Source organism: Pteropus medius, unplaced genomic scaffold, assembly GCF_902729225.1.
Source record: "Pteropus medius unplaced genomic scaffold, Ma_sr-lr_union100, whole genome shotgun sequence".
NCBI classification, from domain to species: Eukaryota; Metazoa; Chordata; class Mammalia; order Chiroptera; family Pteropodidae; genus Pteropus; species Pteropus medius.
In genome coordinates, this window is record NW_024352947.1 from 29,427 (window position 1) to 42,457 (window position 13,031).

A 13,031-nucleotide genomic window follows, 5' to 3' on the forward strand; every position below is an offset into this window, starting at 1 on the left:
CTGAGGAACACGAAGACTGGTCTTAAAAAGCAGCAGGTTAACCATGATCAATGGCTGACGAGAAGCCAGCACAGAAAGGCCCGGGGGAGGAGGAGGGACAGAGCACGCGGTCTCAGGGGAAGCGGATGCAGGGCGCCTCCGCCCACTCCACAGGCGGGCAGGACCCATGCGCTCTGTCTGCCACCTCCGCAGACCTGCGACAGGTGAACGAGGCCACCTGAGGCAGACAGAGCTGACCAGCCACAGCCCTAGAATGAGAGTAAGTCCAGCCGGGACAGCGGGCAGCTGACCGCGGACAGGGACCAGTAAAATAGCCACCTGAGCCCAACCCCAAACAGCCCGACCGCAGAACCATGAGCCGTGTCGCATAGGCCGAACGCGCTTGGTGATTTCGTACACGGCGAAGCCCGGCCAGCAGGCCAAGCCCTCCTCACTGACAAAGCTCCACAGACCCACGTGCCATAACGGCAGCTAGAGAAGAGGCCTGACAGTCACCAGTCCGAACGGTGCTGCGAAGAGGGTGTGTCACCTCACGTCTGTCCCCTAGCCTAGCTGGGACCCTCCTGTGACCACCAAGTCCAGAATCAGTTTGTGAAAGTGCTGAAGCTCAGAACATCCCCCCTGTAATGGCATCATTCCTCCCCCTTGCTCCCGCCACTTGACAAATATGTAGCGTGAGTAAAATGTGTCCTCAAACCCAAATAAGCCGTAATTAAAACACATGTCGTACCTGCAATAGAGCAGAAAAGCAGCTTTGAGCAACCTGGCTTTATCTTCCTGGGCTACGGTCTCATTCTTCACAGAGGTCTCGAAAACCACACTCTGGAAAATAACAGACTGCAACTTAGAGGGGAAGGTGTCAGGATGGTCTCAATTACTGGACTCAAAACCGGACCCCCCCGTGGCGGCAGCGGCGCAGGCTCCCAAGCTGTCTCCCGCACGCTACAGTTGACGCACGTAAAACATTTACTAAAACCAGAGACGACGCACCCACTGGTCAAGTGGAGTCCTACAGAAAAGGCGCGTGTAGCTGAGTGGCAGAGCGACACTGAGAGTGGCACTGAGAGTGGCATCATGGGGATTTCGTCGGTGCCAACAAAACCTTCCACAGTCGGCCCTCACGCGACCTGCCACCACGTGTGTCACCGAGCACAATGGCTGACCGAGCTTACACAAGGAGTCGGAATCACTTTAAAAACATGGAGCAGAATGTCAGCCATGTTACAAAATCCACATGGTCACAAAAATATAAAAAAAATCGTTCCTTTTTGTTGAAACTACCAATTTGTTTTAATATTGAATTAGAGAAATCGTTTCTATATTTCACATACCAAACGGAAATTATCCCAAACAGTATTATTTTTAGTCTTCTATAAAAGAATGATAAAAAATCTTATGGATCAGAGGTTCAGGGTTTCGAGATGACAGAAAAAAAAACCTGCTGGTTTTTACCCCACTCTCCCTCTCAAAAATCATCCCAGAGTAGCAGGAAGAAAAACACAACCACGCGAACATCTGTGATTCTAACCCCCACACGTGAGGATGGGGACCAGAAGGAGGAGCAGCAGAGGGCAGAGCAGAGACCTGTGTCTGTGGTGGAGGGCCAGGTCCTGACCGGGCCCTGCGGCCCACGGAAAGCAGAGTCCCCAGAGGCCTAAGGGGAAGGCGTCTCCAGAGCTGCTGGAGGGGCAGGACACTGGAGACGTACGCAAACGGACATGAAACTGCTTGCTACATGCTCCAGGGCCACGTTAAGGTGACTCATACGCAACTCTTGGTGAGCTGGAAACAGTATCCATGTTGTTGCTATGACCAAAAAAAAATTATGTCGAGAGGATGAAGGCAGAGAAAGGCACATGAGTCACCCTAACTCCTCGGCTTCTATAACAGGAAGCCAAGAGAGGTCTGCAACTGCTGAATCAGGAGACAGCAATCTGTGCACCTTGCTTAGAAACATGGAGAAAATGCCAGAAGAAACAGCTAGAAGACTCAAAAGCAGCTGCCTCTGGGAAAGAGGACACAGCGGGTGGGGGAGATAAAAGAATGAATGTTTTCATCACAACTCCTGCAAAAGTGTCCGATTTTAAACGTTTGGGGTAAATACTCCGATAAAATTTTAAAATCATGTAGAACCACATTACCTCATTGCTGGGTCCAGCAACTGAAGACGCTAAAGATTCTTCCAGGTCTTCTGCCAATATGGACGCATTTTCCCGAGAAGTGATAGACACCAGCCCACTGTTTCTCGAGAAAAGGACGGGAAGACCGCCACACGAGCCAGCTCCCAAGATACTGTCTCCTAAAAGAGAGAAGGACGCACGGCCACTTACACAGAGCAGACGACGCTCCTGACACCCGCCGGCCTACGGGAAATCCCCCCTCCCGTCCTCCCCGCGCACGTCACTCCTGCTTTGAACTCGGCTGTTTAATCCCGCAGCAAAGGTCAAGGACCCGCTGTGAATGCGGCAGCAGGCCGTGTCCTTCGGCTCCAGGACAGAACGAACTAGCCTCGCAAGACAGCAGCAAGGAGAGTAATAAGCAGAAGGTAAAACCACTCATTCTGCCAAATTCAGACCGCTTTCTCCATCTATGGAGCCCTCTTGCCCACTTCTGCCCTCACCGGCCAAGTGAGCCAAAGAGTGAGCCAACGGGGAAAGACATCTGAGCTTGCCCACTGCCTGGGTGCCACTGTGCCCGCCCAGTCAAGGCTTCTGGGCTCGGACCAGAATCCCAGGTTCCCTCCTGCAGCCTCACCTGAACTCTGCCCTCTGCCGCCCCCTTCAGGTCAGCATCCTGATGAAACCATCTGCCTGGCTCTATGAGACTCCTGGACGGCTCTCCCCTCCCCTCCCCTCCCCTGCCCCCTGCCTGCTGCCCGCTGCCCGCTGCCCGCTGCCCGCTGCAGCACTCAAGTCCAGCACCCGAGCTGCTTCTTACTCAAGGGTCTGGACACACTTCAAGAACTGAAACCACGTCACTCTTACTAATAGGAATAAGCAAGTTACTTCTTAGCGTCGTTCCTTTCCTTCAAGGCCTCTGCAGGGGAAAACATTACTTTTTGCCCATAAACATAACGGTTTGGGAATTCCACTACCCTTCTGGTTTTTCAGCGAGGCTACCACTTCGGCTCCTACAGGTGTGGTCTGCAATGTCTCAGTGACACCTACAGGTACCACGCCTGAAGCCACACTTATTGGGGAAAGAATAGAAGCTCCTCAGAATGACGACTGAGGTCACCGATATGCTTTCTGAAACGCCGCTGTACCTTGCGCATCAAAGACAATCTTCTCCTGAGGCAGAGAAAACTTCCCGGTCCCCGTGGAGCACACGTAGACGGCACTTTCAGTGTACAGGTAGGCGGTCTGCGACGAAAAGCTGGGGACCATCAGCCGACACGCGATCAAGTCTTCCGACTGCCAACGAAACGCCGGATGACACGGAGTGAGAACTCAGGCCGCCTGTGTTTATGGTTTTGTAATTCCCGTTTTTGTACAATACTATGTCACGGAAACGATAGAACGATTTGGACCGTCCTTGCGAAAATGCCTGTGACGTGACTTACAAAATGTGGCAGAATAAGTCTGTAAACATCATTTAGAATAATTTATGTTGAGCAGCAAATGATTGGCAAATTTTGAAGACATTTCCACGGTGATAAGATTACAACTAGCAACCTATCGACAAATGTGTAATAGAAAATATAAGGTTTAATTCGTCGTGTTATTTATTTTAGAATTGGTAAACGCTTTCTAAAATGCTCCCTGTTAAACATTTTGGTTCTTACTTCACTGTCACGATATCAAGCACAAGAAAACTGAGTTACTTTGCTCCTACGTCAAATCAGAAGCAGAAATAGAAATGAGACCTGATTACGGCTGACCCTTGAACAACACGGGTTTGAACTGCGTGAGTCGACTTACACGTGGATTTTTTTACATAAATATTTTGGAAAATTCTCGGAAATTTCCTTTCCTTACTACTATGAAGCAATCCTACCGATTACACTAGTCTGCAATACAGAAATCACACTGCTGCTTCTTCGTTATCAATGCAGAAACTGCCGTATCTGTAAATGCTTTTTTCGAATTATCTTTTCGTTTTTGCTGTCTACTGTTAGTAACACGTACACCTGCAGGTTTTTTTGTGTCACATCAGATGACATTGACGCAGGTGCTGACAAAGACAGTTCATCGTACGAAACGATGACAAGTTCACAGCATCGGGAACTGCAGTGCGGTACTGGCAGCACATTTTCTCCTGTGATTTCCTTAGTGACGTTTTCTTTCCTGACACTTACGTCATCGTAAGCACACGGCACGTGACACACGAATGTGCGTGCATCAGCTGCTTACGCTGTTGGCAGGGCCCCCCGTCAACGGCGGGCAACTACAGTTAAGTGTTTGGAAAGTCAAAACTGTGCAAGAGCTTTCGAACGTGTGGGGGTCCGTGCCTGAACCCCCACACCGTTCAAAGCTAACTGTAAAATGAAACCAGCAAGTGTTAAAAATGATAGTGTTTGTTATTAAAGAAGTAATTTTACCAAAAAAAAAAAAAAATTTAAAAGTAGGATCTGTTATTTTTTAATTTACAAACCGTAGTCTTTATGCCAGTTTGCATCGTCTAAAAATTTTAACACTGAGCATTTTTTCTTGCATAATCAGGTTTCTCCTCATGAACATCATAGTTACTGATTCATTCATTCGTTCATTCATTTATTCATTTGTAGGCGAGGCAACCCTTGGTTGACCTCACAGACTGCAAGGACCTTGTCAGCTTACGATCTCGTATTTTTTATTTTTTACGCCTACGGCACCCGGTATTCCCAGGCGGTCTCCCATCCAAGTCCTAACCGGGCCCGGCAGAGATCAGACGAGAGCGGCTTGTTCAGGGTGGCGTGGCTGCAGACACATCATAGTTATTAAGCTGATGAGTATATAATGCCTTCGAACATAACCCTACTCTGAGCAGAAAGAACATTTTCCTGTAATTTGTAGGGCTCAAAATCGAACCCCGATTCCTATCAGGTTTCTTCCCTATTTTTCACTCTGCAGCTCATGGGCATTTTCTCTCTGCTCAACAACGCAGAAATAACAACCCCTTCCCAGACCCGGAGGACACACGAGCTGCTTCGACGCTCAGCTCTGTTCGGCTGAAGCTGAGCAAAGGACCAAGTCTGCGATGGCAAATAAACACAATGTCTAAAAGGCGGCTATTTTAAAACACCCCCAAGCCCCGCAGATGCGTGTCTCAAAGATTCTGACCCTGCAACCGTGAGGGAGCGAGAACGCAGTGCGTTATGGTCGCTTTGTGATCTAACTTACAGACACGAACCTTACCTGGAAAGGTGGGTTATACTGAGTGACTTCGACCGTCACCGCATCTGGCATTTGGGGGCCGTCATCTCCTATTGTTACCAGAGAGTAGTAGACGAGACACGGGTTGTCTGCAGGGTGCCACGCTGCCGCCAGGACCAGGAGCCCGTCGCTAGTCAAAGCAAAAGACAGACCTGTAGTCTCCTCGGAAAACAGCCCGGCGGCTTCTCACGCAGCCAGACGCCCTCGCCGTGGGGCCCAGCGGTCCCGCTCCGGGCCTGACCTACCCCAGAGCGGGTGAAACTGACGCGCGCGCCTTCCCGCATGCGATGCGTACAGCGGCTTCAGTGGCAGCTGCCTAAACGCACAGAGCACGCGGCTCGGTAGCTCTACGAGACGGACTCAGTGGTAGGAGAGAGCGGAGCACGAAACGCGCCACGCGACGGGAGGGGGCCGGTCTCGGAAGAACTGTGTGGCCGTCACGTGGCCTAAGAGAGGCAAAGCCACGGGACAGAAAACACACACTGGCTGCAGGGCTGGACGCGGAGGGAGGGGAGGGACGCGGGGGCTGACGGCTGCTGCGTGTCTTGACCGCGGTTATGGTTAAACTGTGTGTCTGTCAAACCCACAGACGTGACTCTGCGGGGCCGCGACAGTCCTGCGAAGGCGTTTCCTCTTCCTTATAACTGACCTCTACTGCACGTAAAAGGTAACCCAGTAAACCTGAGTCCAGACACCCCCAGGTACAGCCCGCAGGCCGACCCGCGCCCAGGGCAGTCTGCCAACGCAGCTCCGGCGGGAGGCCCGCAGCCGCCGCTTGGGGACTGGCCAGCCGCCCACCCTGTGCTGGCGGGCAGCGTGGTGCAGCGACGGCCACGAGGCCCCCGGAGCCTAAGGCACCTAGTTTGGGGTCCCTCACGGAAAAGGCTGCCGATGCCTGCTCTGCTCTGCTCTTTAAAGGTCACTTCTGTCCAGATGAAAAACACTTTGTGGTCATTTTAACAGCCAGGTGCAGACATTTTAAGCTGCGGTCGATGTGAAAACAAACCTCTTTCCATTTTAAAGCTACACGTTCCCCTTGTCTGTCAAGGCTGCGCCCCACAAAGAACCAAATGGTCTCTAAGCTCGGCCCTTCCGAAACATTTAGCATCACTGTTAGCAACTTTCATTCAAGTCTCAGAAACAGTAACGCCCAGCGCCTCCTACTGACAACTGAAAATAAGAAGCCAAGGGTCTTGGGACTACAAGTCCCAAGCCGGGGGCTACACTGCAGCCACTTCAAATCCGGCAACGCTGACAGGGCACCCGCCCTCCACTGTGCCCGGACCCAGCTCCCAACGCCGTCACTTCCGCTTGGATTCTTGAAAGGAATTCAAGGGTGCTGGCCCAAATCAGCGACACACTGGCAGTGACCTCAGGAGGTCCTAGGTGACATAGAAGAACGTCATACATAAGAAGGAACAGAGGGAGGCCCCAGAGAACGCGGTCTTAGGAGCCAAGGCGGTCACCCTGTGGCGAGCCTAGACCCTGAGGGCCTTCTGCAGACCGTGTCGCCGTTGCCGTGAGACAGAGGTGCCTGCGGGGACGTGGACGCACGCACACCTGACCAGCAGGGGTCCTTGGGGCGTGGTGCCGGGACCACATTTGACATCCTTATTAAAAAAATCTTCATATTTGAAAAAACATGAAACTGTTGTGGGTGCTAAAGACGGGAAGACAATCACAATCCGGCAAACCTGTATCAATCTAACAAATTTTTGTGTGACTAGATAAGGTAATACAGTCAAGGTTTAAAACTCCCAGCCCTACAGCCAAGATGGCACTCTCGGCTTTGTGTCAGTAATGACCTAGGAGGAGAGCCGCCGAGCCCCAAGCCTCCGCGAGCAGTGGCAAGACGGACACCAGCCGTACACGGAAGAGACCCTCCGCACGGGCCACTGGGCCTGGAGGACGAGACTGGTGACTGCACAATGCGGAGCCGAGGGTCAGGAAGGACCACGGTGTCCCATCGGCCTCTCAGGCCCTGCTGGCACGACGCTGCCAGGGCAGGGGCCGGGGCTGACCCAGCACAGCGTCCCTGAGCGTGCGCCCCTCCTCCGTCCTGTGACTACACGGCCTGTGACTGAGTGTCCACGCCACATGCCCACAGGGGGCTGTGTCCTGGCCGCAGTTCTAAACCTCTGGAAGTCTGGAAAAAAATCAATGCAAACAGGCAAACTGTTGAATTAAACGGCTCGTGGAAAACAAACGTGCCCTATCGTTCTCACGTGTGGTGGCTTGTAAAACTTTCAGAAACTTTAAAGGTCCCTGCCGGGTCTCCATGGTCCGAGAAGGAAAATGACACAGTGGAATGCAAAGCCCTCCGAGGAGCAAGCGGGGCTGTCCCCTACCCTAGGCCACTCCGGACACGTGCGAGTTGCCCTGGACTTTGGTCAAGCTGGGCTCTGAAGGATGACGAGTCGCACGTCTATCTGCACTCGTTACGACTTCCTCCCAGAAAACCCATTATAGGTGGCTTTTAAGCTCCGTGTCGCCTCTGGTATCAGAGCTAAGTAACCACGCTGAGTGCTCACTCGTGTGCCCGGACAGAAGCCTGCCCCCTCCCTTCATGCGACAGGGCCACCGACAGGACCCTCCCAGACTGAGAGGAGGGGGACGGCCGCGGGGGGCGTGGCTCAGAGGTGGAAAGGGAAGCGACAGCTGCGACAGCAGGAAAGACGTTTCCGGGACCGGGGCAGACAGCGTGAGAACGCGGCTGAGGGCTGGGACCGCCGCGGGCCGAGGGGAGCGAGCCTGTGTGCAGAGGACGCAGCTCCACGTGGCGACAGTCTGGCGCACTCGGCCCGGGGGCCGAGCGTCAGACGCACGCAGGGCAGGACGGCTGTCATGTCAGCGAACGTCGTCCCCGCCCAGACCCGCGCCGCCCGCTTCGTGACGGAGGGCCGCTCACCAGCTCCGCTTCAGATCCAGGTACCGGACGCGCACGCCCTCCTTGACGGCCTCGTAGTTGCTGTCAGAGCCCTGGACGGAACCACAGCGACACAGCCCCTGAGTGCGGGGCCCTCTGCGCCTCTGTGTCCCCAGCACCTACTCCAGCGGCTGAGCCGACAACTTTCAGCATTTTAAAAATCAGCAAATCTGGGGGCCCACTGGCACGGAGACTGAACTCCCCGTTTCTGTTTATCTGACCGCTGCACCCGGGTTTGCGCGTGGCACTGAGACAGGGCCGCACGGCCCCCTCACCCAGACGGCGTCGGCGACGCTCTCCTTCAGGACCCTGTTCACGTCCCAGCTGAGCGCTAGCCTCCCCGAGGATTCGTCCAGCTCCCACTTGCTGACGTTCGAGCTCGTCAGGCTGTAAAAACTCGACCTCTCTCGATCCCAAAGGACGCCTGAAAGCTGCACGGAGAGAGAACAGCCAGGTTTGCGGGTTGAGCTCCGACCTAAGTGAATTGTTTTTCTGAAATTCGCATTTCACGTTTGGACTATTCGATCAGGAATCTGAGCAGAAATCTGCGTTTTGGACTCAAAGGAGGGGCGCTCCTGCAGCGGACCACGAGGGCGAGGCAGTGCTTCGCGGGCACAGGCAGAAAGGCAGAGCGGGGGGCGGGAGGGTTCGGGGTCCCCAGAGACCGGCAGCCCCGTAACCTGCCACGCGGGCCACAGCTAGAGGAGCGAAATAAGGTTCAAATGAGAAGTCGGACACACAGCAGCCGAAGGTGAGTCGTAAACCCAGTGAGCGAGGGAGGTGTGATCCGTGGCTCTGAACGCGAGAGCTGTGTGCAGCGAAGCGGCTCTGCGGGGGCGTCGCCCGTGGTGTGGCTTCGCTCTGAGTACGTACTGGCTTGTGTTCTTTTAAGCTGGGCACACGTGACTGTTCTGAGTTAAAACCCTGACTGCCTCCAATTCTCCTGCACTGTGTCTCTGGGCACGGACGGGGCAGAGGGGGTCCAGCGAGCTGGGGGAGGGGCCACGTGTGGACGATGGGAGCGGAAGGATGGGGCGGAAAGGGGACGTCAAATCTATGGGATCTGGGACATGCCTAACTTGCTGCAGAAGGAGAGACACCTCCACACCCCAAACCCAGGTTCGGGACCTGGTCCCTGAAAGAAGTGGCAGTGCCATTAACAGAGACAAGTCAAAAGGGCAGCGCGTTTTCTGGGTTAAGAGTCGTCATCCAGAGGGGAGAGGCGATGTGAGCCATCTGCCTCCAGTCACGTTCAGTGTCGGGTTCCAGACCATTCAAGGAAGCGGCCGCCGCCTGGAGCTGCCACTGCCACGCGGTGTGTGAGGGGCTCGCGTGAAAACGTTTCACTCAAGAGACCACGGGTTTGGCCTCGTATCCACCCCGCTCACAACCGGCCCCCCGGGAAACCGCGCCTCGACGTCACCACGGAACAAGCTTGGACGCGAAGGCACCTCGCTGACTTACCGTGAGATCACTGCTAGGCGACAAGATTCCCAAAAGAGAGGAGACCTTCCGGCCGAGCCCCGAGAGCACGCCCTGGCCCTGCGGCAGCACGTGCTGGTGGAGCCTGCCCGAGCCGTCGGGCGTCAGCCGGACCAGCTGGCCTCCCGCGGAGGACAAGACGAAGCTGCCTCCCTGCCAACAGAGGCCGTGAGGCCGGCTCAGTCAGGCGTCGAAGGTGAGGGACAGAAACACGACACACGTCGCCGCAGAGGAAAATCGCCTGTCCCTGGAACAAACTTCAACTAGAAAGGGACAGTGTTACTGCATTCGACTAGTCTCCCCGAGCCCGTCCGCGTCCGGCCGTTCACTCCGCGGAGGGAAGCTGATGCCGCGCTGGTCTTTTCTAGCTGCGCGTTTTTAAATTCCGATTTTTAAATTACAGATTCACCTTATTGCACATTCAGCCAATCAAGCATCAGGTTTTATCTCTTCGGTAAACCTGCAGAGTATACGTCAATGAACCGTCCTTCGTAGCGTCTAAAGTTTTTAAGTCACTCTCGTAAAACGTTCCTGAGAAAAGTGACCACCATGAGCTACGAGCCAGCATCGACCTTTCAGAGCCCACGAGAAGGGCTCCCGTTTTCCTGTTGCTGCCGTCACAGATCCCGCACTCTCTCTGCCCCTCCCCCCGGCCCGTGTGGCTCGGACCCTGCACTTCCCGCCATCCGCGTCCCACCATCCGCGTCCCGCCATCCGAGCCCACCTCCAGGTGGCGTCACAGCTGCCCAGCACGCAGAGGACGCTGTCCTACCTGCACTGCGGTCAGGAACCGGTAGGCCTTGTCGCCGCCCGCGCCCACGGTGGCCTCGGTGAAGGTGCCCTCTGCGGCCAGGCTTGGCCAGTAGCGGAGGACGCCTTCCATAGTGGCAGCCAACACAGCGACAGCCTCAAAAAAAGACACGACACTTGGCAACCACAGTGACAAAAGGACCCCTCTACCTGGAAGTCTGAGGCAACTGACATGAAGAAACCGGTTTCAAATCTGATTTACTGTTTAAGAAAAATCAGAAATAAAAGCTCCTTATACTTTAACGATCGCCATACTGTAAGACTGACCTTTCTCTTTGCGCAGTCCTGTGAATTTTAACGCGTGCGCAGGCCCGTGTAACTGCTGCCACACGACAAGGACGCGGAGCAGCCCCCGGGCTCCCAGACCACGCCTTCTCCCCCCTCCCCCCATCCTAACTCCTGGCAACCACGCTTTCCCCTCATACGATTCTGTCTTTCCGAGAACGACCATTCTGGCACGGGCTCATCTCACTTCGCACAACGCCTTCGAGGTTCGTCCAGGTCGCTGCACGTGCCGCAGCTCACTCCTCACCCTGAGCAGCGCTGCTCTCTGTGGATGGCCCTGTCTGCTTGTCCATCTAACCACGAAAGGACGTCTGGCTCGTCCCCGCCCTCGGCCACCGCCAGCAGGGCTGCTCCGACGTTCCGGTACCGTTTCTTGCGTGGACCTGAGTTTTAACTGCTCCGAGGGAAACAGCCAGGACCAGAATCATCGAGTCCTATGGATAAGTGTATCTTAACTTTACAAGAAAGCGAAACTCGAGCGACTGCACAGTTTGCAGGCCCGCTGGCGACGTAGGAGTCCGGCTGCTCCACGTGCCGTGGGCGCTCGGCTGGGTCGGTACGCTTTACTTTGGCCACGGCGACAGGTGTGCGCGGTATGTCACGGCTGTGCTGAGCTGCATTTCCCCAGCGGCCCTGGATGTGCACCTCTCTCCACGTGCTTGCCTGACATCCGTCCATCATCACCCGGAAGGCATCTGTTCAGGTCTGAGCCACTTTAAATTGGGCTGTTTGTTTCCTTATCAAGCTTTGAGAGTTCTTTCTATGTTCTGGATACAAATCTTGTTGGCTACGTGAGTTACAGATATTTCCTCCCAGTCTATATCTTGTCTCTTTGTCTTTTTACCGGTGCCTTTGGCAGAGCAAGTTTTTAATTTTGATGAAGTTCAGACTACCCATTTTTCTCTTTTCTGAATCTTGCTATGGGTGACTTCTAAGAACTCCTCTAACCCCAGATCATGATAATTTTCTCCTATTTTCTTCTAAAAGTTTCATAGTTTACGTTTTACACTTAGGTCTATGACATATTTTGAGTCAATCTTTGTCTAAGGTGTGAGGTTTGCGGGGGACTGTTTTTGCATAAGGATGACCAATGGTTCCAACACCATTGACGAAAAAGACCACGTCAGTCCGATGCCTTCGCGGCTGGCAGGGCAAAGAGCCCCTATGCAGGTCGCTGGCCGCACCTGTGCTTCGCTCCGCTCCCCCGCCCGCCGTGGGGGTCCCTGCCAACGCCAGTGTCTTAAGTCCTGTAGCTCTACAGCTATGATCAGAATTAGGTCAGACGATTCCTGCAACTTCAGAGCTCCCTTAGTTAAAAAAAAAACTTCAATAAGCGTTTAAGTCACCTACCTGAGTGGAATGCGTGTCACCAGAGGTAGCGGAGTAAGACAGCGCCACCAAGTCAGCACCCCAGTGGAAGTCGCTGGGTGGCAGCTGAAGTTCTTTGCACACAGAGAGCTGCGGAACAGACCCAAACAGAAAACCTTCACGTCGGATCCAATTCTGAATACGTGTGACTGCGCTCTTCCCTTTTCTCTGCATGGTTTACATTCTGATTCGTTGCTGGAAATACCATTCCACGAATAGTGTTTCGTCTTACATTTGTTTAATCAGGCTTTCGGGAATTTTAAAACAAAATTTAAGAGATATAAAATCAGAAAAACTTAAGAGCCAGAATGGATCCTGAATGTCAACTAGCCCAACCTCTTCTGGGACTGAAGAGTCCACTGGCCACGGACGTGTGTAGGCTCCCTGTGGCACCCCGTCTACTCTGATCTGTTTACTTGATCGATGAAATCGGCATGACTACAGAGTAAGTACACGAACTGTCTAGAAAGTATGTCTGAGACGCAGCCAAATATCAGGCTCCCTCTGCTAATTCCACATGCCTTTATAACTACGCTTATAACTAGAGTACCGCTGTCTAGACAGCAAGACAGAGGGCGAGGGATAGAAGCTGAGGCGAGCAGCCCCCAGCCCCAGTGGAGCAGAGCCCGGTGAGTACTGAGTGGGGCCACAGTACGCATGAGCTGGAGCAGACAGACAAAGAGGCTGCCGCCGGGACAAGGTACTAGACCTACAAATGACAACCTCCAGGTGAGAAATAGACAACTGAAAGTGAAACTAGCAATTACAAAAACTGGTGTCGTTTTTCTCCTCTTTTATGAAGCATC

The 13,031-nt window shown here is 53.8% G+C and overlaps 1 protein-coding gene across 2 annotated transcripts in view; it reads right to left on the reverse strand.

Annotated features, from left to right (window-relative positions):
- Positions 1–13,031, reverse strand: part of NUP133 (nucleoporin 133) — a 43,805-nt gene that overhangs the window by 17,595 nt on the left and 13,179 nt on the right. Inside the window, exons 1-9 of one of the 2 annotated variants that reach the window (XM_039850415.1) lie at positions 12,208–12,414; positions 10,535–10,669; positions 9,745–9,915; positions 8,556–8,711; positions 8,263–8,333; positions 5,337–5,484; positions 3,266–3,413; positions 2,142–2,299; positions 731–822 (exon numbers count right to left, since the gene is read on the reverse strand). In XM_039850415.1, the coding sequence (XP_039706349.1) occupies positions 731–822; positions 2,142–2,299; positions 3,266–3,413; positions 5,337–5,484; positions 8,263–8,333; positions 8,556–8,711; positions 9,745–9,915; positions 10,535–10,669; positions 12,208–12,399 (1,271 nt within the window). In that variant the 5' untranslated portion in view covers positions 12,400–12,414. Of the gene's footprint in view, positions 1–730; positions 823–2,141; positions 2,300–3,265; positions 3,414–5,336; positions 5,485–8,262; positions 8,334–8,555; positions 8,712–9,744; positions 9,916–10,534; positions 10,670–12,207; positions 12,415–13,031 lie in introns of those variants that run through there. The other variant, XM_039850416.1, reaches the window with a different exon arrangement.